Source organism: Gossypium hirsutum, chromosome D02 (assembly GCF_007990345.1).
Source record: "Gossypium hirsutum isolate 1008001.06 chromosome D02, Gossypium_hirsutum_v2.1, whole genome shotgun sequence".
NCBI lineage: Eukaryota > Viridiplantae > Streptophyta > Magnoliopsida > Malvales > Malvaceae > Gossypium > Gossypium hirsutum.
Genome location: NC_053438.1, coordinates 67,382,425 through 67,407,158, shown reverse-complemented (window position 1 = coordinate 67,407,158; position 24,734 = coordinate 67,382,425). Strand labels below are relative to the sequence as shown.

Below are 24,734 nucleotides of genomic sequence, written 5' to 3'. Positions count from 1 at the left end.
AATTAAATTATTTATCATAAAAACAAATGACTCGTGGCCACGTTACTTTTCATCTATCATATAATGCCGATGAGAGGATATTATTTACCCTTTAATTGGGCTGTGAATTCCACTATCATGGAATGATGCTACACATTGCAGAAGTCGTATATCCAACGCACCATCTTTCGGTTCCTTATCTATTTGAACTCAGGTTTTTTATTTAAATCAAATATACGAGTCACACATACATAGTCCATCATCCACTCAAGATTAAAATATGTCACACTACTAACATCATAAGTAAATGAATCCATAAACAGATTTATAATCTATTCTACTTGGGTCATTTTCGATGAACTGTCAGTTTAGTCAATCACATCTATATTTTCATCTTTTGGGAGTCATCTACTCCGATACCCAAAATAAGGTATCTCCTAATGACATTTTTTTCAATCGATTTGTTCAATTTCAAATAGACTAATGACGTATTTTAAATTATTTACCAATAAAAGTTATTTTTATATTATAATCTAATCATATAATAACATTTAATATTAATTAAACATTATATAATCAGTGAATTAATATTTACGAAAGCTAATGAATATTTTATTAAATTAATTTATTCAAAAATTTACATCTATATATAAAATCTAAATTAGTCCATTAATGACATATAGTAGAAGGAGGCTATATAGAATTTGACCAATAAAAAAATAAGCAAATAAGTAAGCTAAGTAAATAAATAAAAAAAGAGAGCGATAATAGAAATTTTCGATCTTCTCGTAGTCTCTCCCTCTGCTTAAAAACCCTAGATACAGGGAGCAAAAGCGCGAATTTTCATATTTATTCAGATTCTTTTTCCTCCCTTTTCTTACAAAACTAAGAGAAAAAAGAAAAGGGATTCAAGTTCCGAAGACGAGAAAACAAATCGATGGATTTGGATCAATGGATATCGAAGGTTAAAGAAGGCCAGCATCTTTTGGAAGACGAGCTTCAGCTACTTTGCGAATATGTAATTTCCTTTTCTATCTCTTTTTTTTGGGAGCACCTTTTACTTTCAGGGTTTTAAATTGATTGGTAAAAAACTAGGGTTTGCGTGGTTTCGTGATTCGTAATTTGGGATGAATTCGAAAACGGTTGCTTGATTTGTTAAAAGATGAAGCCAACCATTTAGAAATGAATCTATAATTGTAGCAAAATGTCAAGTTTATGTCTGCACTTGAAACTCTCACGCAGCAGCTATCATCTGTTAGCATTGCTTTTAAAGAACTTCACATAACTGAGTTATCGTTAACAAAAATATAGCTTCTGGATCCGGTTGTTTTATTTGCTCGACAAGTCATATGCATAAAGTTTACTGGTATATTAGTCAATAGATTTCAGTTTCTATGTTATTCATTTTAATGGTGTAATTTGGTCATTGCTGTATGTCAACTTGCAGTTTTATTTCCTATGAAGGTTTATTTGTTTATATAATCTATGATGTAAAACGTTGTAGGTAAAAGAAATCCTCATCGAGGAGTCAAATGTGCAACCTGTCAACAGTCCAGTAACCGTCTGTGGTGATATCCATGGCCAGTTCCATGATCTAATGAAGCTTTTTCAGACAGGAGGTCATGTACCGGATACAAATTACATTTTTATGGTATAGTTTATATCTTCTGAAGGGAAACTTTTGTGCAAATTCTATGTGATCTCTATGTCTTTTATGGTATTGATTTCAACTAATGGGTGCTAAACCTTTGTATTCCCTTGGACAGGGAGATTTTGTTGATCGAGGTTATAATAGTCTTGAAGTTTTCACTATTCTTTTGCTTCTCAAGGCAAGGTATACCCTCTGGATACAAGCTTAAGCATCTCTGTAATTTTCCTTTGGGTTTGTATACTGATTTTCAACCATGTACTTGGGTGCATTATTTCTCCACTTTTGACTTGTATCCAATCATTGTTAATCAGAAACCATTGTAAACAATTGTAGTTTAGTTTATAGGAAGTATAACAAATGCTCATTCTTATTTATTTTGCAATTACCAGTTTTTTCCTACTTGTAAAAAGATCTGTTTGATGCTATTGTGGTGTTTTTTGCTGCAAGATAGCACTATATGTTAAATGCATTACCATAGTTTTATTTGGAAGCATCAAGGTGCAGATATCACGAATTGATCTCTGCTATTGCTCTATGCATTTGATAAAGGAGATTAAATTTCCAGTTCTATTTTGGGCCTGTTAGGCTATCAATTCTATTTCTTGTATAAATAAGAGGTGACATTACTTTCTGCCTCTGTTTTTTTTTCTTCTCTGAATCATAGGTATCCTGCTAATATCACGCTCTTGCGGGGGAATCATGAAAGCAGACAACTAACTCAGGTGTGCTTTTGAATTATATCAGAATGGAATATGCTTGTAAAGACCTTATAGAATGTATGCATGTTCTGTTATGTGTGTTACAAGTGTCTTGTGCGTCTTTTACCTTTTTTGTTTCATTATGTTTCTTCGAGGCTGTTTCTTATCATGCATAAAGCTTTGTTACAGTTCTATGATTACTTTTTCTTCTTTATTTTGAGGAAAAAAGGGATTCAATGCCTTTTAGTTTGAGAATGACATTCTGAATCTGAGGGTCAGAGCCATTAGAAATTCTAGATGCCAATACCAGATCAGTTTGATTTTAAGGATTTTTGAGCAGTGCTCAAAAGTTTTAATTTTTAGAAAATGGTTCCAAATGCCAAGGATTGACATTTAAGGTGTGCACAACATTTTTACTAGGTTTACGGCTTCTATGATGAGTGCCAGAGAAAGTATGGAAATGCTAATGCATGGCGGTATTGTACAGATGTTTTTGACTATCTTACACTTTCAGCAATTATAGATGGGACTGTAAGCACTCTACCTACAAAGCATCTATTTCTAGTCACCTTATTTTCACCTCTTTATTAATTCTGTATATTATGTTTTGCAGGTACTTTGTGTACACGGTGGCCTTTCTCCTGACATTCGAACAATTGATCAGGTATTTCCATTTTTTGCTCCAGTTTTGATTAGCTCTTGTTTATTTGCAGTAATATCTAGAAGTTCATGCTTAATTGATCAGCTTTTGTCCATGTTGCAGTGTCTGATTTTATTGACTTTGTAACCGTCTAGTCCTGGGATTGATATCATCTCTATTCAGTTCAGTGAATAATCATCCACTCCAAAGTCTATTAAGTAAAAACTAGTTATGTTTATTCAGTTGCATTTTATTTGGTTTTAAAGCTGAAGGGATAATTGTCTTTAATCAGTAACCATCTATTTCACATGGGTGGTATTTTCTTTAACAAGTGCTACTCCTAGGGACTTCTCAACTACAAGTGTAGTGGTTGCTTATTCATTTCGTTATTTTGTTATAAGGTGCTGAATGTTGATGCACTTTTATATTTTTCTGCTTTTATGCCAGATAAGGGTAATTGACCGAAACTGTGAAATCCCTCATGAAGGCCCATTCTGTGATCTCATGTGGAGTGATCCTGAAGATATTGAAACATGGGCAGTCAGTCCACGTGGAGCAGGTTGGCTATTTGGGTCCAGGGTCACATCTGAGGTAAATGATCTCATCTCAGTCTATAGTAATACTATCATGATGAAATAATAATTTTCAACTCGTCATTTGTTGCAGTTCAACCACATAAACAAGCTTGATCTTGTTTGTCGAGCTCACCAACTTGTGCAAGAAGGTCTTAAGTATATGTTTCAAGATAAAGGCCTAGTAACAGTGAGACTCTACACTTTCTGCTTTCTTCTTTTTGTCTTAACTGTATTAAGAGCTTAACAGAAGTTATTGATTATTGATTTTTACAGGTGTGGTCTGCCCCGAATTACTGTTACCGTTGTGGGAATGTAGCTTCTATACTGAGCTTCAATGAGAACATGGTCAGAAATTTTTTTTTCCCTGTACCTTCCTTTCTCTTTAAGTTGTCTGCCTTAAAAAACCCCTTTTAATTAGGATTGTGGATTGCTTCTAGCTATTATTGTTCCAAAATGCTCTCTTTCTCAAACACATGCCATACATGGTTCTTACGGCTTTGAAATTTTCAGGAGAGAGACGTAAAGTTCTTCACTGAAACAGAAGAGAATAACCAGATGCGAGGGCCGAGGACTGGAGTTCCTTACTTCTTGTAATCAAAATGAGTTACATACTGCAGTGCCTGTAAAATTATCCAAGCATTGTTTGTTCAAAAGAGCCGTGAACAAGGAAGCCTCGATACTGTGCTAGGCTGCTAGCAGATGGACCTGTCCTGAAAATTTTGTCTGCTTCATCCAAGCTGCTTCTGGATGTTAATGGATCATGTCATGTCGAGTCTTGTCTCAAGGTTGCTGTATTAATATATGCTTTTTCCTTGGATGTCTTTCATTCTTCGTACGCTCTCTATTAAGTATGTGCTACTTGATGTTAGTTGATGTCTCTTTTATATTCCTGGTTGTATTTGTTTCATTATATGTATACTGCATCATCTAGTTCTAAAATTTTATAATTGTTTTTGCCATTTTATCAATCGAGTTAATCCCTCGTGGATGAATATTGGAAGACATTCAACAACATTGATTTATTCCAAATGGTGTTTTACATGCGTAATATATTATAATTATTTGAGACACATCTGACATTTTGGCCCTTGAGGCTTCACTTGGTAGGAACCACGTTTTGAACTTGTAAATCATTCCAGGAGGGATCTGTAGAAGGAAGCTGATACTCATCAGGTTTTAGGGACAAGACAAAGTCAGGCAATGCTGGAGCTACCTGCTTAATCCTGCAACCACCAACACATCACAAAAATAAGTTCACTGTCTCATTTAACCATGTCAAAGGTTAGAAAATGGGGTCAATTAGAAATATAAAGTAACAGAAAAAAATCATCTCCAGCATTATCTTCAAATTTGTAATAATTAATTTCTACAAAACTGAAAACGGAATGAAACTGAACCATTGCTTTAAAAGGTGACATGCGATTTGAATTTCAGCATCTATAAAACCTTTTTGGCTCGATCCCGCCTGAATATAAAAAATAACAATAAAAACAAGAAGAAAATGTGGACTTACATTTCATGTTTTTGTGAATCCCAGTTGATTGTTTTGCTTGATATATCTTTTGGAATCCTCTCAGCAAGATACTTGCTGGCTCCCCAGGGAGGTGGATTACTGGAACAAAAACAAGGTCTGTCATCTCATCTATCAACTAAGTGAAATCTGGGGCACGATAAATCAATAAACTATATAAAATCTAGTCCCCAAACCAATGCCAACCGTGAAATCTGGGTATAGCAACACTAATATGCTACACTAGAGATCCATTTAGTTAAACACAGAGAGGTCAGAAGTAAACTACCGTGACGAAGGGAGTGTCACATGGAAAGAATCGCAGGCCATTTTGCTTTCTTTGAGATACTCTTCTGCTGCTTGCAGAGCAGCTGCAGCTATGCCAGCAGATGTGTTCCCTTCTTCGAGGATTAATCCGTGAAGATAGTATGCAATAGCCTGGAATATAAAAAGATGTGCAATGCTCATGTGCGTAGAACTCTAGCACCAATAGGACCATATGGCAAGCCAGTTTCTATCTATATATGTTTAGTGAAACAAGTTTCTAAAGCACTGAAATTCAGTAAAGGACTAGCTATTATTGAGAGCTTTTTGATCTCCATAAGTGATGAACTACTAGCTCCTTTAAGAGATGCTTGCATTTTCAAATCCCCAACACATGAACCATTGTTTCTCTAATTTTGCTGCGAACCAAGCGGTGAGTCATGGAGATTTATACCTTAGCTTCAATGTGCTTCCACTGAATGAAAAGCTTTTGCTTTTCTCCCCATCCATTTGCTAGTGGAAGGTCCTTTATGTATTCCTCAGCCTGCATTTATAATGTATAAACCAGAAATTGTCAATGACAAATGAAATATATCTATATACAAAGAGAAATCAAATGAAACAAATGACAATATCTTCAATTGCAGACAAGTGAAAGACAGCAAAATGACAATAAGGCAATAAAAAAAATCATGAGCCAATATGAGTGTTATAAAAGAGCAAAACAAGGAACAATAAATTTACCTGATGCCAGTATTTAACCATCTCACATGCTAGCCTCCTTTTCACAGCCAGAGTGGCCTTAATGCTATCAATTGCCATTCCCAGTTGAATCTCAACACCCTGTAAATAGTTGGATATTGAAGGCACGCATTAGGCAGGAAATTGAAAGAAAAAGAATGGAACAAATGCATGCAATGGGAACAATTAATTTGACCAATAAAATTGAAGTTATATTGTACATCATCATGACTGAAATAAGCCAGCAAGAAGAAGCTATCAAACATGTTTAAGTTGTATATTGATCATCCTTAAGTATAAAATTATCTCTTGGTCAAAATACCTGCTAAAGTCCTCTAAGAAATCATTTTTACTTTTTCTCAATAAGGTTTAAGATTCTTTGACATGATTATTATTTATTAGCTTCTAGTTCTACACAGATTTCACGGCATATGAACCTATCGCGAATCAATTTTCCAAATTATCATTTAAACCAGTGCTTGGTTGAATTATCATCCAAGTTACATGTTTTCCAATTTGTTTAATTTTAGGCCAAATTTTTTTAATCAGAAACATGAAATTTGGGTTGTACCATTATAGCACACAACACATTACTGCAAAATTTGCCATCACTTAGATATAAGCTCACCGCTGTCCATAGTTAGATCGAAAAAAGGAAATACCCTTTGTCTAAATGGATAGATATTTTTAGGTTCCTAACCAAAAACATTGAAAAGCAGCCTCACCAATTATGAAAAGATTACCTGGCCTAATGCTTGCAAACAAAGGGCTTTAAGCACTCCCTCTGACAGATCTAGTGGCAAATCATTCCTGTAAAAAACAACAGTTTTGGGCACTGCTTAGTCCTTTAAGTGAATTATGATGCATAAGGAAAAGGAAACAGGTATTAGAATGTTCATTTCAGGAATATTAGGCAGGTATCTTTTGAGCAAACCTAAGTTCCAAGGGCAATTGAGGGAGAACCTTCTGCACAGCAAAGTCCAGATATCCAGCTGCCTTTAAGAAAATGTCAATGGATGCTCGTTTGCAATCTGAGAGAGATGAAGCAAATGGTCAGATTAGTAGACAAGGTCACACATTAAGTGCAAGTAGAAGAATGAAAAGAAACATCTAACATATAGTCCCTGCATGACACCTTATGATTATCAACTTAGAAAAAGAGATTGACATTTACCATTTCCCGAGGTACCAATGACCCAAGGATCAGTTGGCATTTCCCCTTAAAGTAAGAGGGATTTTCAAGTGAATAAGAGATAGGGAAGGCCACCCCTGGTTGTGGCACCTAATTAATTATCCAAAATCAAGAGAACATTGCAAAGAGGGAAAAGAAACTAAGGTTTTCTAAATATTACTCAACATAAAGACTAGAATTTATGTAAGTTCCAGGATTTTGTACAGTGGTCTCGTACATTCAAGGGGTAGATTCATTCACGATATTCTTACATGCCTTACAGAAGCCAGTCTAAGACTAAGAAAGCTTACTTGTGTCAGCATTACAAGATGTATTGAAGCAACCTTGCTTGTTGATGCTAGTAAATTACAGCATGGACTATAGCATAACTAAATGCAAAAATTCTTGGTAAACCCTCCATGGCATCTGTTCATATTTATAAATTATATAGAAGGGATTCATACTATATGCCTTTTTGCATACATTAGGCACTCTGAAATGCTGAAGTTTATTGAGTAACCAAGACACATATTAGTTTAGTTGGCACTTGGCACTTGTATACAAAATAACACTGAAAAAAACATGTTGCAGCAACGAGTAATGAAAGTGCACAGAACAACTCTGGCACAGAAGCAGATGCATAGAAAAGAACCAACTGCCCTCACCTTCCAATGCTGTAGACTGATAACCACTGGTAAATTTGTTTGGAAGAAGCAATAAATTGGCCTGTGATAACAATAGAACTGCCATCAAGTGCAACACTGATAGTACCTCATACCAAGAATCCGACATGGTAGTTTCCTGCATGATAGAAAAGTCTTTGAAAAGGCAATCGTAGCGAATGAAGGGATTTGTATCTCATTTAATTCACCTCCACATCATCTTCCTGATTTATCCAACAGAACCGCAAGTTATGTTTTAGCCAGTTACCTGTATGTGGTCAAAGATAAAATTTACTTCTGAAACAGAGAGCACAACAATAGATGTACTTAGATAGTGATTTTGCAGGCATAAAGAAGAAAAATCTCCAGTTAACTGAACATAAAACAATAGTTTGAACATTTGGTTTGGTAGAATTTGATTTCATATTGAACAATAATGTATGTATATCACTTGAAAATTCGTTGAAAATGGAGTACAAGTTAAGCCACAAGAGTTGGGATCTTTTATAAGACAAGAATGATTGAATATCTATTTTCTTCCTTCTCATTGACACAAGCATTCTCAACATTTTTAACATTATATCATAGTTTATGGCATGTATATAGTTTACGGATGTAGATACCATTTTCAACTAGCCCCAACAAGACCGGCAGATAATCCTCGAGAGCCTGCTGCAAATCAGTCAACGTTGAACCTCCTGCATTGTAAGTTCGATTTTTAAGTAAACAGGAACATCACACAATTACCAGAGACAATCTCAGAGTCATCAAACCGTGTTGTGTGGCTGTTCTTCTCGGTTTAGTAGTCATAGGTGCTTCTTGACCTGCCATGACCTCTATACGTGTTCTCAACGCCGATAGACGTTCAACCAAGCTCTTGGATAGTCCATCACCAAGTGGCTGTGCGAAATCAAGGGGCCTAGGAATTCTCAGTCCAGGAACAAAAACTACAACTTCACCAATATTTCTCGGCCTTCTTCGAGCTCCTCCTGCAACCTCTGGCGTCGATAACAGGCACCCCATTTCCTTCCAATTTAGTTCCTCTCAACTCTTGAAACATTCATATTATATATAGAATCAGAATAGGTAAACCAAGTGGAATATTTTCAAACACCTTTCATACTACATGAGAATGGAAATGGAATTATTAGCTGACTATGGAGTTTGACTGACCAACCATGAATCTGTTTATAAAATTAGCAAAAAAACTAAGAACCGAAATTTGGATTCTTTTCCACTGCACAAAGATCCATAACAGTGAGAATTTGAAACAAAAGACACTGACTCACGTGAAAAAGTTTTGCAGATTGGAAAAACAAAAAGCACATCCTAACTAAACCAAATTCATAGAATCAATAAAGAAAATTATATCATATATATAAATAAAAATATTAAACAACAAGTTGCTTATCAACCTACTGGGTAGGCAACAAACAAGGAACCATTTTAGAGGTTTCTAAGAAGAATCCAAATATCAAATACAAACAATGCATAGAAAAAATTAAAGCCCCCCACAGCCCCCACCTCCCCAGGGAAAAAAAACCTTTTTTTTCTGGTTTTCCTTAACTTCACAATCATTATTTTCTTTCTTACTAGAAAACAAAAAGAAATTATTTTTGAAGCACCATTAATGAAAAAGAACCAAAAAGAACAGAAAAAAAGAAAAAAAGGTTCAGCATACCTGACAAGCTCTTCTCTCATGCAATAATTTGAAAACATCTAACCAGAATCTCCATTATATATATATATACACCTCAGCTGTTTGAAGCAACTAGAAAGACAAGCGAAACAAGAAACTAAAAACAGTTAAAAAGGGAACATAAAAAAGCTGTCTTTTGATAGTTTCAGTTGTGTTCTGGGTTGGGTTTTTTGGGCAGAAAGGTGTTCTTTTTCTGGGTTGAGTTGATGTAGATGATGGATTTCTAACATCAAAAGCATGCTTCCTTTGCTTTCTGGCAAACTTTGGTGAAAATGGGTAATTATTTTTTTAACACTTTTTTTTCATTATATATATATATTGCTACACAATTGGGATTGCACCAAAGTTGCAAACATCCAATTCCTTCTACGTCAGAAAAAATTTTAACACTGAAAAAAAAAAGTGAAAACGTAATGAAAAAGTTAAGATCCTATAAAAAGCAAAATCTTTTTATACAGTATATATATAATCACATGATTCATCCACAAATTTAGGCTACTGACAAATATTTCTTGCTTTAAATCTGAATTTCGTAACAACAGCGCCTTTGTAACTTGCAATCTTATGATTCTGAACAAAGATCCGTTAACACGTCATTATAACATATTACTACATACCATAATTTTAATTATTAATTCTACTCCATTATATCTGTAATAAATATGAGATATTAAACCTAAACAAATTTCTTTTTTTATAATAATCTGTCGAAATTTAACTCGATTAACATAGATATTGTTATCAATGTAAGAAAAAGTGATTTAATGATGAAATATATTATCTTCCTATTTATAAGTTAAAAATGGGTTATAAATAATTCTAAATATTATGTCAATAAGAATAAAAATAACACTTTTCACCAATTAAATTAATAATATAAATTGCATTAAATTTTTTTTGGAGGGACCTTACACTTTTAATTCTAATTTATTTGAATTTAACCCATTACAACTCATGTACCAAAAAAAGTATACATCCTTTTCTTTATAAAGACTAAAGTATATCACACTTTACTATACTTCACTGTAAACTTTTATGATTGTATTTTAATTTCATTATATTATTTTTCTGATTTTCAATTTGTCCAAATTTACATAAATCTTTTAAGTAATATAGAAGTAAAATTCAATTCAATTGAATAATAAAATGAAGGGTTTGAATAAAAATATTATATTAAAATCAAGATTTTGATTGTAATAAAATTTTAATAATTTATATATTCAAAGTTTAAATTTTAATCTAGTATTATTTGATTAAAAAATAAGAAGATAAAAATATCCTTACAATTATATTTGTTATTACTTTGTAAAAATAAAAGTATTTTAATGATTTTTCAATTGAATTAATATCAAATTAACTCGTAATACTAATTTAATTAAATAGCTTAATATAAGATACACAACCAAAATATTTTCCAAATACTACCACATACTCTCTCTTCTTCTTCTTCTTATTTCAATTTTTTAACCACACGTGTCTTACATAAAAATTAAAAATTTATGGACAATGTATTAAATAAAAATTTTACAACAAATTTAATGGGTAAAAGTAACGTGGTTGTCCTTATATTAAGAGTTAGATTACATTTTACTCTCTTGACTCAAAAAATAGATAAATTAGTCTATATATGTTAAGTTGTTAAAAATTAGTGTGACTAATGGAATAACCAGACAATGACATGTGACATGCCATGCATTCCTCATACTGATGTACAATAACCAAATTTTAATAGCCGAAATAAATAAAATTTATAACAGAATGCTCATTTATCTAACGTATAAAGATTATTTTATCAATATTTTAATCTAAAATTTTAGAAACCAACGATAATAACAGTAAATTAGGGAGCGAAGGAAACAAAGATTTAGAAAAGTGACATTTCTTTTCTTTCTTTTTTTAGCTACTTTGATTGGAAAACAAACGTGGAAAAAGAGATGACATTGATATAAGTAGAATTTAATGTGGAAGGCTTTTTTAAGTGATAAAGAAGGGCAAATTGTGGCTTATTTTTATAGGTTTGGCAGTTTGGGTTAGTTTAGATTGATGGTATATTTACCTACGGTTAGTATAAAAATAATGGTGACCGTGAGATTAAATATTATAACGATACTTTAGTATAAAATAAAAAATAAACTAAACGCATCGCACCACATTTAATTACTCATCCAAATCCACCATTTGTTTAATTGGCATCAACTCCCAACCATTTTAAACTCCCAAAATAAATACCCAATTTATTTGTCGCTAAAGAAACATCCCATCCACTCTCGTCACTATAAGTGTTCACACATTTCAAGTTATCTGTTTTTTCATAATTATTATTTATTTATTTTTGCCTTGCCGTAAATGCAAATATAATCCCTACCTCTTTATAGCAATTTGGAATTTTTAAAATTTTAAGATGAGTTGGATGGACGGTGCGTTTAGCTGCAGTTAATGTAAAAATAACATTGACAGTGATATTAGATATTGTGACAATACTATAGCGTGAAACAAAAAGTAAGCTAAACGCACCATATCGTACCCAATCGTTCATCTAAACTCCCCTTAATTATCTACTTTTCTATTATTCACCATGGATTGTAGTATTACCTTTCAAAATTCTCTCAATTCTACTTTTCTTTTTCATTAAAGGTTTTGGTTGATTGATATTTATAAGCATGGGTGCATTAAAAAGTTCTTAACATATCATTTTTAGTATAGGCTACTAACCATGATTAAAAATCTTTCGATAGATTTTGAATTATTTTGATCTCAATAAAATGTAATGTTGCATCATAAAATAAATTCAAAATTCTTCTAATTTGCTAACAAAGCTTTGGTATTGTTGGTAAAGGTTGAGACTTCAAATCTATTTGGACTAAAACGATACGTAAATAACTAAAACACGTAATATTTCAAACATAAGTGACTAAAATATAATTTTAGGTAAACAAAAGTAACTATTTTTATAATTTATCCGTCTCAAAACGATAATGAATTTGACAATATCCGCCTAGCATCCTAAAAATTTCGAGGTATCAAAATTCAAATTTCATCCTACTTTGATTTAATTTAAATTTATTATTTTAATATATTACATATTCAATTTACTTGCGATTTTATTTATAATTATGGGATATATTTATAATGCTTTTACGAACTCAAACGGAAGACAAAAAAAGCTCCATCATATTATGATTTTTCAAACATAATTAAATTATAAACAAATAGTAAAAATATTTGTATGCATTACACGTGTATGAAGATTTTTATTTTGGAGAAAGATAGGGAAATTATATAATATGAAGAAAGATTGTTGTGAGAATGTTCACCAGTATTGCACATGGAACCTGACATAACCTATAAAGATATTATTGATGGTAAAAGCGGCCACCGCCCAAAATTTTCCAATCATGCATCCATGTCCTTTTAATTTAATTTAATAATGATATTAAACACCATATACTTATATAATACTAACAAATATATATATTAAAATTTATATAATATTATTTTACATCGGTTTTCACCAGCTCGAATATCAAGTAGGGTCCGGGTCGCGGGTTTTGGGTCACCCACTTACAACCAGAATAAGTCCCATCAAACGATTGAGTGTATGGTGGACTCATACGAAGCAAGAGAAGACCGCGATTTCAATTCACATACACTCAAGGAGTTCGCAGAAACAAGACCATGTGATTTGACAGGTAACTTAAAGTGAAATATTTATCCAGCATGCTTGAAGTCCGCTCAACATGTCGGTCCTAGAAATAATAGAGTATAATAATAATAATAATATATATATAAATACCTAATGTTCATAAATACGAGAAGATAAAATTAAAATATATTTTTTAAATCAAACCAAAGTCATAGTGCCAATTACTAATATGCTTCCATTTGGTCTATGATTTTGATGCCGTCTTATCAAACACCGATTTTGGAAGCTGTCTTGTCAAATGAATTCATAATTGAATTTCCTTAAATTATAGATTTTTAAGTTAATTATGTAACTCGGTTTTTAACGGAATCGTAGTTAAAATTTTTATCATATAGTTAAAATTTTATTTTTTTGTTCCCATTTGTAATTTTTTATAAAAAAATTAATGATTAATTTTAATAAATAATTATTTAGATTATTTTTAAAAAAATAGTTTTGTAATATTTAGTCTCTTTATCAATATTTTATATATTTATTAAATAATCGTTTCACGCACATCATATGTTTGATATAATTTAGTGTTTATACATACTATATTTAAATTTTTTACTAAGTTTATGCCACATATCAACCAAATTTCGGCTCCAAACTTAATTGTCAAGTTACCCCATTATTTTTACAAAGTAACATATATTATTTTGAGGACAATTTTATATTTTCATATAAAACTTTAAACTACACACTGAGATAATGTCAAAGGTTGGCAGGGGCCTTGCCCCCTAAAAAAACAAAAAGATTTAATTCAACCTTTTAAAAATAATAAAATTACACTTTAACCCCTCTCCAAATTTGAAAACAAAAATTATAAATTAATAAATAGTAAAATTACATTTCAATCTCTCAAAATTTTTATAATTCATTTTCAACCCCACCTAAAAGAATTTCTAGCTTTTGCCTCTAAAAAGATTTGGGATTCAAACCTAAAACATTTGTTACATACATATTTAAATATAATTAATATATTAAACTAAGAAGAATATCATATTACATCCCCGTACTGTCATTTTTCAAAAAATATATATATTATACCACACTAGGTGTATTAAATTGATAAATCTTAAAGTTAAAAACTTGAAAAAAAATGTTTAGTCTATGTGATAGTTGGACAAAAGCAAGTTTTCAAATTGGTCTTTTCTTTAAGATAAAGGCAGCATGTACGTTTGCAATCAAATTGCAATTATTAATTATGATTTGGCTGACATTTGTATAATCATACAAATTTTGGACTCCTTTTTTACACTAAAATCATAAACAATAATTAGAGTGTGACTAATATTAAAGACTATTAATTTGAATAGTTAACAAGTCTCAATCATTGTGACCAAATCTTTAAATCAAATAAATTGTGGACACATTAACACTAATTAGCCGTATTACATTGTACCTCTCTTATTTATGTATATTGTTAAACTTTAAACACTAGATTAAGACTTGCAATAATATTTTAAATATGTTTTGATTTTATAATTCATAAATCCATTTTTTTCTCCTCAAGTTGTTCCTTTCATTGCAACATAATGGTTAAAATATTAAATTTGATGTCCTTAGTCCAATTTTAAGGTATAAGTTTGATAATTTGCAAAAACCGGTTTCGATATTTTTTATTTGCGATAAATCTCAAAACTATATATGAACTTTGATTTTGTGCAATTTTATATGTAAAATTTCGATCTGATCTGATTCTTATAAATTATTAACACAACGATTGGTATAACATCATTTTCTGTTTATATATTGCATACATAAATAATTGTATTTATCTAATATAAAAATAAATTGATGTATTTATTTCTTTAAATGTGTATGATTAAATCAAAATTAAAGTTTTAAGTATACATTTAAACCATAATTAGAGTTTCACGTGTATAATTGTACCAAATTAAAATTTATGTATACAATTATATATTAAATCAAAGTTCATGAATAATTTTGAAATTTATCCCATTTTACTTTAATATAAAAAATTCATTTAATGCTAAAATTATGTTAGCATGCTGGATATATATATATATATATATAAGGTTAAGTGAAGTGTTTTATTATTATTATTATTATTGCAAATAAAATGGGACTAATTTGGAGCTTGAGTTGATGAGGCAATATGATGATGTAATTGTATGGCTATAAATAATGAAATGTTATCATCTATAATCTATATGTCTGCTCAAACTTTTTAAAATTTTTTAGTCTTTCATTCATATATGGTTTAACTCACAATTTAGCTTTTGAAGTTCTTTTTTTTTTGTTTTTTTATTTTGATACTTATAATATTATTTTTTTTAGTCTATTTTGTGATGGATGCTAAAAAAACTGTTAAGTAATTTTGACTAATGAAAAATGCCATGTGACATATTTTGGCGAATGAAAAGATGCCACATGGTAATTAGATTTATTTAAACAAAAAATTTAAATTTAAATTAAAAATAAAAATATAATATTAAATATTAATAAATAGTTTTGACTTTGATTAACTGTTGACTAATTATTAACCGTCCAGTTGGAGCCATTAGAACACACCACATGTCTTCTTCTTCTTCTTTTTTTGGTATTATATATTATATTGACTAAAACTGTAAATATATATATGTGATATATTTATTTTTAATATTTTTGTTAAATTCTAAAATATATAATTATAAAATTTAAAATATCAAAATAAAAATTGAAAAATGTTATAAAAATTAAAAAGGTATTTAAATGTCAAGTAATTAAAAAAAACTTCAACTTTAAATATTTTTTTAGAATTTTAGAAATATATATTTTATAATTTTATAAAAAAATTTAAACCTTTTAAAAAAATAATTTTTTTTTATAATTTTGTAACACCCCTTACCCGAGACCGTTGCTGGAGTCAAGCACGAGGTATTACCTAGTTTATCTTACTAATTCGGAGCATAAAAACTTGTTCTGAAAATTAATTTCACTATTTACAGCAAATCTGTCCAATCGCGCAGCAGTTACTAAATTGATTATAACTCGAGCTACGGGACAATAAATTTAATTCCGTAAACTTTCCCTGAAACTAGACTCATATATCTTCTTACCATAAATTTTTTATAATTTTTGGTTTAGCCAATTAATACAGTTTATTATTTAAAGTCTCCCATGTTTCACCATTCGACTGTTCTAACCTCTTGTTACTAAAAATAAATTTTCTCATTCTAAGATTTTCATATGGTGTTCCCACTTGTTTCTACAGAAAATAGACTCATTAAGAAATCTAAGAATATAAACTATAACTCATAACCATTTTTGTAGAATTTTTAATGATTTTCTGAACTCGGAAAAGGGGACTCCAAAAACAGATCTGACCCTGCTTCGGCTAGAATATCTAGCTGAAAAATGTGATCCGCTAGAGAGCTCCCTAGGCCTCTTAGACATAGACTGAAATGATCTACTCATTTGCCTCTTCTTTGTATCCTGCACTTCAGCTTCAGCTTTGCCTTTCTCCTTTTCTTTTAGCAAATCTTTTACTTTACAGGCTCTCTCAACTAAAACAACAAACTCTCTAATTTCCAAGACACCCACTGCTTATCGAATATCATCATTAAGCCCTTCTTCAAATCTCTTGCACATGTTTACTTCAGTAGACACAAATTCCCGGGCATACTTACTAAGTCTGACAAACTCGCGTTCATATTCAGTCACAGACATCTTACATTGTTTTAGCTCAAGAAACTCCTTCCTTTTCTGATCTATAAATCTCTGGCTGATATACTTCTTTCGAAACTCCTCTTGAAAGAAATCCCAAGTAACCCTCTCACTCGGTACTACTGATACAAGGGTCTTCCACCAATGGTAAGCTGAATCTCGAAGAAGTGAAACAACACATTTCATACATTCTTCCGATGTACAAGATAATTCTTCAAAAACCCTGATGGTATTCTCAAGCCAAAATTCTGCTTTTTCTGGATCATCATCTTTCGTAGCCCAAAATTCTTCAGCCCCTTGCTTCCTAATCTTATCAACAGATGGTTTCTCCCTGATAACTATACCTGCAGTTGGGGAAGCTACATGGGGAACCTGTGAATCATGAGGGGGTGAAGGTCTTACAGCTGGATTTGTACGAACGAACTCGGCAAACCAATCATTCATGGCTTGGAAGAAGGCTTCTCCAGCTCCTCCTCCCTGTCTAACTGATGCAGGCCTTTCACTAACATTAACATCTAGTGGCGCCATCCCTTCTGCGGAAACAGGCGCATTACTCTCTACTTCATCTGTACCAGCTCGTTCAGGATCCATAACTATAAAAAAAACATTTTAAAATCGTCAGGAGTCGTCACACTATCAAAATATATAAGTATGACATGTATAGGTAGACTCTTATTCATACTGCGTATTTTCGAGAACCGACTAAACCTGTTCTAATACCAACAAAATGTAACACCCCTTACCCGAGACCATTGCCGGAGTCAAGCACGAGGTATTACCTAGCTTATCTTACTAATTCGGAGCATAAAAACTTGTTCTGAAAATTAATTTCACTATTTATAGCAAATCTGTCAAATCGCGCAGTAGTTACTAAATTGATTATAACTTGAGCTACGAAGCTCGAAATTTAATTCTGTAAACTTTCCCTGAAACTATACTCATATATATTCTTATCATAAATTTTTTAGAATTTTTGGTTTAGCCAATTAGTACATTTTATTAGTTAAAGTCTCCCCTATTTCACCATCCGACTGTTCTAACCTATTGTTACTAAAAATAAATTTTCTCATTCTAAGATTTTCATATGGTGTTCCCAATTGTTCCTACAGAAAATAGACTCATTAATAAATATAAGAATATAAACTATAACTCATAACCATTTTTGTAGAATTTTTAATTATTTTCTAAACTCAGAACAGGAGACTCCAAAAATAGATCTGACCATGTCTCACTAAAATTCACATATCTAAAAATATAAAATTCCTTTTGCTAAACCGTTATTTTTCCATGAAAATAGACTCAACAAGCTTTAATTCCATATATCATTCACCCTCTAATCTATTTTATACCATCCTAGGTGATTTTTCAAAGTCACGTTACTGTGCTGCCTGAATTCTGTTTCTCTACAAAATTTTACCCATTTCATGATTTCCATGCATAATTTATCACCTAGACTCTTATAACAACAAACACCTTCATACTTAACCATTTTTAATAATCATTCATCATCAAATACTTACACCTCATTCTTTAACAAAATCATAATTACAAACATGCAAAATAACTAAATCCCTATACATGCCATAACTCAAACGTGTTTCATCATAAAATACCGAGCAGTTGTGGTTGATAGTGTGGACGATCTCCGACTTCTTTAGGATCCTTGAAGTAGCCTTGCAATACTATAAGAGAAAGAGAAATAAAAGAAGTAAGCATAAAGCTTAGTAAGTTTACTAGCAAATAAATAACAACATTAAACACAAATAATTAAACTCAAGTGTCTATATCTCTAGTTTACTCTTTAGATAATCTCATTCTAGTTATCTTGCTTGTTTTCTTAGTATACTTGTATGCATAACTTACTCTTCTCTTGCTGCATCATTGAATATCAATTGATAATATAATAAATTCTTAACTCCTATAACTTACCTGAGCTTGCCATTTATGTTTTTAACTGAACTTTCCTGAACATGATTCGTTTATTAGCCCGTTGAGTTACATTGGAACAATAAGGATACTCGGGTCTCTTCTGGTAAAAAACATGCCAAAGCCATGTCCCAGGCATGGTCTTACATGGAATGTTCTCATATCGGTGCCCAAGCCATGTCCCAGACATGGTCTTATAGGGGACCTCTCATCTCGGTGCCAACGCCATGTCCTAGACATGGTCTTACATGGGACCTCTCGTTTCGGTGCCAACGCCATGTCTCAGACATGGTCTTACATGGGACCTCTCGTGATCTCAAGAATGCCAATGCCATGTCCCAGACATGGTCTTACGTGGGATCTCTTTACCCAAATGTCATGACATTTGTATCCAGTACTTTCCTTATGTATCAACGGGACTTTTTAATATTAATTCCTTATCATTTTATACTTGAATCAACATCAAATAAATTCATGAAATAAATTCATAGTTGCTGGAAAATAGTAGCATTAATGATAATTATTGAAATATTACAATTATTTACCGTAAACTTACCTCTGTACCAAATATAGCCCAATTCACCAACTTAGTCTTCAACTTTATTCTTCCCTTTGTCTAACCTCGAGTTTCGTTCTTCTTGATCTAAAATAGAAAATTTAACTTATTTAATACTTACATTCATCAAAACAGCCCACGACTCTAATTTAGTCAAAATTACAATTTTGCCCCTAAACTTTTACATAATTACATTTTTCCCCAAGGCTCGGAAATTAAATTTCATCTCATATTCTTATGTTTTATGACATGCTGAACATTTTTCTCTTCTATGACAACATCAAATTCTCACTCTAACACTTACTTATGTACATTAGGGATTTTTACCGATTATGTCAACTTACTCGTTTTCGCTTAAAATCGGCTAGCAAAAGTTGTTTAACATAATTTATAGCTTCATATTCTATCATAAAACATCAAAATAAACACTTTTCACCTATGGGTATTTTTAAAAATATAAACCCTAGGTTAAATTATTGCTAGAATAAGTTAAATTAAGCTACCGAGACTCTAAAAACGTAAAGAACATTAAAAACGGGGCTTGGGATCACTTACTATGGAGCTTGGAAGCTTGAAAACCCTAAATATGGCTTCCCCCCTTGCTGATTTCATCCAAATGAAGAAGATGAGCACAATTTGCCATCTTTTTTCCTTTTAATTCATTTTAATTACTAGATTACCAAATTGCCCCTAACTTAAAAATTTTCTATTTCACTTATTTCATATCCATTTTTGTCTAACAACTTAACCAATGGTCTAATTATCATGTAAGGACCTCCAATTTAAATTTTCATAACAATTGGACACCTCTAACATGTAGAACTCAACTTTTGCACTTGTTACAATTTAGTTCTTTTAACTAAACTGAGTGCCCAAACGTCGAAATTTTCGAACGAAATTTTCACGAAATCATTTTGTGAAATCGTGGATCATAAAAATATAAGAAAAATGATTTTTTCCTCATCGGATTTGTGGTTACGAAACCACTATTCCGACAACCTTAAATTTGGGACAAGACAAATTTTCTTTTACAATATTTGTAATAATATTATTAATTTCAACTAATTTCTTTTCAATCATCGTATTTTTTTAAATTTCATTTTTTTATTTTTTTATAATTTATATGTTTTTTTTCTAGATTTTATACACATTTTCTGAATTTTTATATACTTATTTCTATTTATGTATTTTTTTGATGTCTATATACATTTAATAAAAGAAAATATTTGTTTTTTTACATAAAGGAGCCATGTGGCGCTTTGTGATTGGCTATAATAATTCTTTTTAAAGCCTGTTAAAAATGGATTAAAAAATATGACGGAGGCATACTTTAGGTACCAAATTGAGAATTTGAGTGTACTTTAAATACGAAATTGGGACAAAAAAATTTAAATACTAAACCGAAAAAAAGGAGTATACTTTAAGAGCCAAATCATGAATTAAGCCTAATATGATGTTATAAGTTAACGGAGGATTGAAAATGATTAAAGAATTTAAATTTTACTATAAAATATTTCTTTCAATAATTTTATAATTTTTTAAATAACCAGCTTAAATCATAAATTAGAAAACTAGAATGTATAAGTGATTAAGTTGAATTTTTTTATTTTTTATTATCAATCTTATTATAAATTCTAACTATATTTGCTCTTTTTGACACAATACATTAGAATTACTCATAATCCCTCCTCAACTCATAAATAAGAGAATAATGTGTTTCAGTGTACTTGAACACACGTCCTCCTGCATTAATTACTGTATACTCTTAGCAAAATTAAGAAATTCAATTTAGTTTTTCTAATTTTTGATTAATTGAAAATTTTATAATTTTAATTATTTTAAAAAATTAATAATTTAATTTTAAATATTTTTAATACCAAAATTTTATTTTATTTCCACCCCTAAATAAATTTTCTGTTATATATTATACAAAATTATCGTAGTGATTAATATTTTAATATTTTTTTACATGTTTATGTACTTGTGCAGTATTCATGTTATTTTCGATTTAATTAATTTTCTTCTAAAGTATCTATGTAAGTCTTCTTTCTTTCTTTCTTTTTTTTTTTACATTTTTTATTTCAACTTAAATTTATTTATAATGGTTAATTTAATTAAATAATTTTTGAAGTATTAAAACTAATCGCAATAGAGAGCAGACGAACTTTCTTATAATTTTGAATAAATTGTGAGTATTTAATACATTGATAGTGTATTCTTTTTTATCTATAAGAGGTTTTAAAAAATTGGCACGTCTTTTTTTTTTAATATATATTTTTTAATATTTTACTAAACTTATATAGGACACTTTTCAATTTCATAACCTTATTTGTGAAGCTTTAAAAACTTCACTCACAATTTGCATGTGATTTGTGCGACTCAAATTATCTTCTACTTTACAAGATAGACAATGATTGCCCTGCTACAAAACATAATGTAACAGTCCGGTTTTAGGTCTAGTCGGAACAGTAGTTTTGGAACCACAAATCCGACGAGAAAAAATGTAATGGCCTGAATTTTCTGAGGTGTCGAAACGGTGATTCGAGATCACTAAATTCGACAAATGAGTAGAAAATATTATTAGTGAGTATAAGTTAAATGTGAAGTTAGGAAAATTTTTAAAATAGTGGATAGTGCACAAGAAATAAATATTAAAATAATTAGAATCGAAAATGAGGTATTGAGACCTCGAAGATTTAAACCGAGCCATAAATATTTTTATAAATATTTATGGAGTGTTAAAAAGATAGTATTAAATTTTCGTTAAGAAATTTTAAAGTTTCGATAATTAATTGAACAAAAAAGACTAAATTGTAACAAATGCAAAATTATGGGAAATGATTAAATAGCTTAAATGATAAAAGTAAGAGGGCTTAAAAGGGAAATAGACCCAAGGTCTATTTGGGCTGGACGGCAAAGGCATGAAATCAGCAAGAAAGTAAGGAGAATTAAAGGCAAAATTGGAATATTGCAAAATTTGCTTAATAAAGTTAGGATCAAAGTGGAATTATCTAGATTTCTCTTTATTTTTTCTACATTCTCATCAGCTAAAACACCATAGAAGGGTTTCCTTAAGTTGTTTTTCATATTTTTACTGCAAGTAAGTTCAATTCTTGATTATTTCTTGAGATTTTTGTGTTTTTTTACTTTTACAACTAGGTCCACTTGTTGAATTCATAAGTTTTTGATTCTATGAAAGAACTTGAAAGTTGCTATGAATATGTGCTGGAAGTATATGATGATTTAGCATGGAATTAGAGCTTTAAATTGTTCATATGCTGATTTTATTGAAAGAATTGAATAGAAAGGGAATGCTTGGGACCTAATAGTAAAAGAGTTTGAAGTTAGGGTTTTATGTAGAAATTCTGAATTTCAATAGTTGTGAAATAACTTATAATGTCTAGGTAAAGTATTAATTGAGAAAAATTAGCTTAATTGAGGGGTTAATTGAGCAAGAACTGAATTGTATGAACTGTGAAATTTGGGGCAAAATGGAAATCAACATTTTGCACTAAAACAGTTTTGGACAGCAGCAGTGGTTTAAATTTGAAAAATCACTAAAAATTGTTGGAATTGAATTAGAGGATGAATAAAATATGAAATTAAATCTTGTTGAGTATAATTTCTCATAGAAGAAACGGTGTAAGTAATGGAATTGTAAATTATGAGATATAATAAATTTTGTGAGATAAGGTTAAAATGATTTCGGGTTCCCCTATTTTGACTTTGGAAAATGATTAAAAATTGAAGAAAAATAATTATGGGTTTAAATTTATATATTTAAAATCCTTAATGTGTCTATTTTTAAGAGAAACAAACAAAAACATCATCCAAATCCCATACGATGAGATAATTAATTTTAGTGAAGAAGAGTCGGAACTGTCAGACAGCAGAACAGAGGTGACTTTAAAGAATAAAATGTACTTAATAGCTAAACCAAAAATTCTAAAAATTTTATGGTAAGAAGATATGTGAGTCTAGTTTCAAGGAAAATTAGCGTCTCCTAATTTGGAGTTCTGTATCTTAAGATAAAAATAATTTAGTGATTATGACACGGATGGACAACATTGAACATACATAAGTAAATAGTGAAATTATAGATAATGTTACTTATAAGCGAGTTATAAAAATTAAGGATGTAGAATGGAGAGGAGGAGGAGGAAAATTGGGAAGTATATGAATGATTTATGTATAATTGGTTATATGTTTGATTATAATTGATAAACGATGAAATAGAAATGATGCTTATATTTGTGCATTATTGAACATGGTTTAAGCTCATGCGTGAAAATAAAGTTTCATAGCTCATGCGTGAAAATAAAGTTTCATAGTATGTGTGAATAGTATATTTGGTATATGATTTGGCATGAAGTAATGTCATGAATGATTTATGAATTAACACATGTTGGTAAGTGTGGTACATTAATAAATGTTGTGCTCGTCCATGCTTATAATGCTTATGCTATATGTGTATTTGGCTAACATATTTGGTGTACATGCTTAGGCTTTGGCCAAGTAGTGGCTGAATTATGCCACGTTAAATTTATAAGTTATGCATTGAAATGGTAAGTGCCCAATTGGAAATATGCTTGTGATCATGAAAAGGGTGGTAAGGTTTAAATTATGTAATCTCTAGTGAAATGGTTTATCATGTGGTTAGTTCCAAAAAGAGTTATGTTTAAATACACTAGTTTGCGACTTTGGTTGAATGATATGTTTATATCTTGTGTGATGTGCATAGGAAACGAGTGTGGAAAGGTAATAAAATAGTAAGTTCATATGGCTGAAATTTAATGATTAAATGTTAATTTCATGAATTATATAGTATATGATGATATATATTTGTTGATGGATTGAGAATAAAATAACAATGCGAAAAACCGAATAAATGATCAAATTGAACGGAACGTCAAATTTGAGTACTTTTTATCAGTGGCAAGTGATAAGTAGCAGCTTCAGCTACACTTATTTGATCAATGACAAGTGGCAAGTGATAAGTGGTAGCTTAGCTACACTTATCTGATCAGTGACAGGTGACAACTGATAAGTGGTAGCTTTAGGCTACACTTATCTGATCAGTGACAAGTGACAAGTGATAAGTGGTAGCTTTAGCTACACTTATCTGATCAGTGACAAGTGATAAATGTGATCCGTGTAAGACCGTGGCAGGGCTATGGTAAAGTGGAAGTGAAGTACTCAATTTTCCGTAACTGTTTCCTAATTTGATTAAGGATGATAAGTGACAAATGGGCCCAAAAAAATTATAGTAAATGGATAAGTGGTAGTGAGTTTATACAAGGGGACTCAC

At 30.8% G+C, this 24,734-nt stretch overlaps 2 protein-coding genes across 2 annotated transcripts; one reads left to right on the top strand and one right to left on the bottom strand.

Annotated features, from left to right (window-relative positions):
• The first annotated feature begins 684 nt into the window (after positions 1–684).
• LOC107909004 (phytochrome-associated serine/threonine-protein phosphatase) lies at positions 685–4,507 on the top strand. The gene is made up of 10 exons (XM_016836355.2): positions 685–997; positions 1,484–1,630; positions 1,746–1,813; positions 2,295–2,352; positions 2,749–2,859; positions 2,942–2,992; positions 3,416–3,559; positions 3,635–3,730; positions 3,817–3,888; positions 4,054–4,507. The coding sequence occupies exons 1-10, from the start codon at positions 917–919 to the stop codon at positions 4,135–4,137; spliced, it is 912 nt and encodes a 303-aa protein (XP_016691844.1). The 5' UTR covers positions 685–916; the 3' UTR covers positions 4,138–4,507.
• Positions 4,508–4,537: 30 nt separating this feature from the next.
• On the bottom strand, positions 4,538–10,141 carry LOC107909003 (uncharacterized). Its single transcript, XM_016836354.2, has 12 exons — positions 9,573–10,141; positions 8,665–8,941; positions 8,515–8,589; positions 8,101–8,159; positions 7,895–8,030; positions 6,993–7,089; positions 6,802–6,868; positions 6,062–6,160; positions 5,772–5,861; positions 5,343–5,491; positions 5,057–5,155; positions 4,538–4,766 (listed from the first exon to the last, which is right to left on the bottom strand). The coding sequence occupies exons 2-12, from the start codon at positions 8,912–8,914 to the stop codon at positions 4,640–4,642; spliced, it is 1,248 nt and encodes a 415-aa protein (XP_016691843.1). The 5' UTR covers positions 8,915–8,941; positions 9,573–10,141; the 3' UTR covers positions 4,538–4,639.
• Between the last annotated feature and the right edge of the window lie 14,593 nt (positions 10,142–24,734).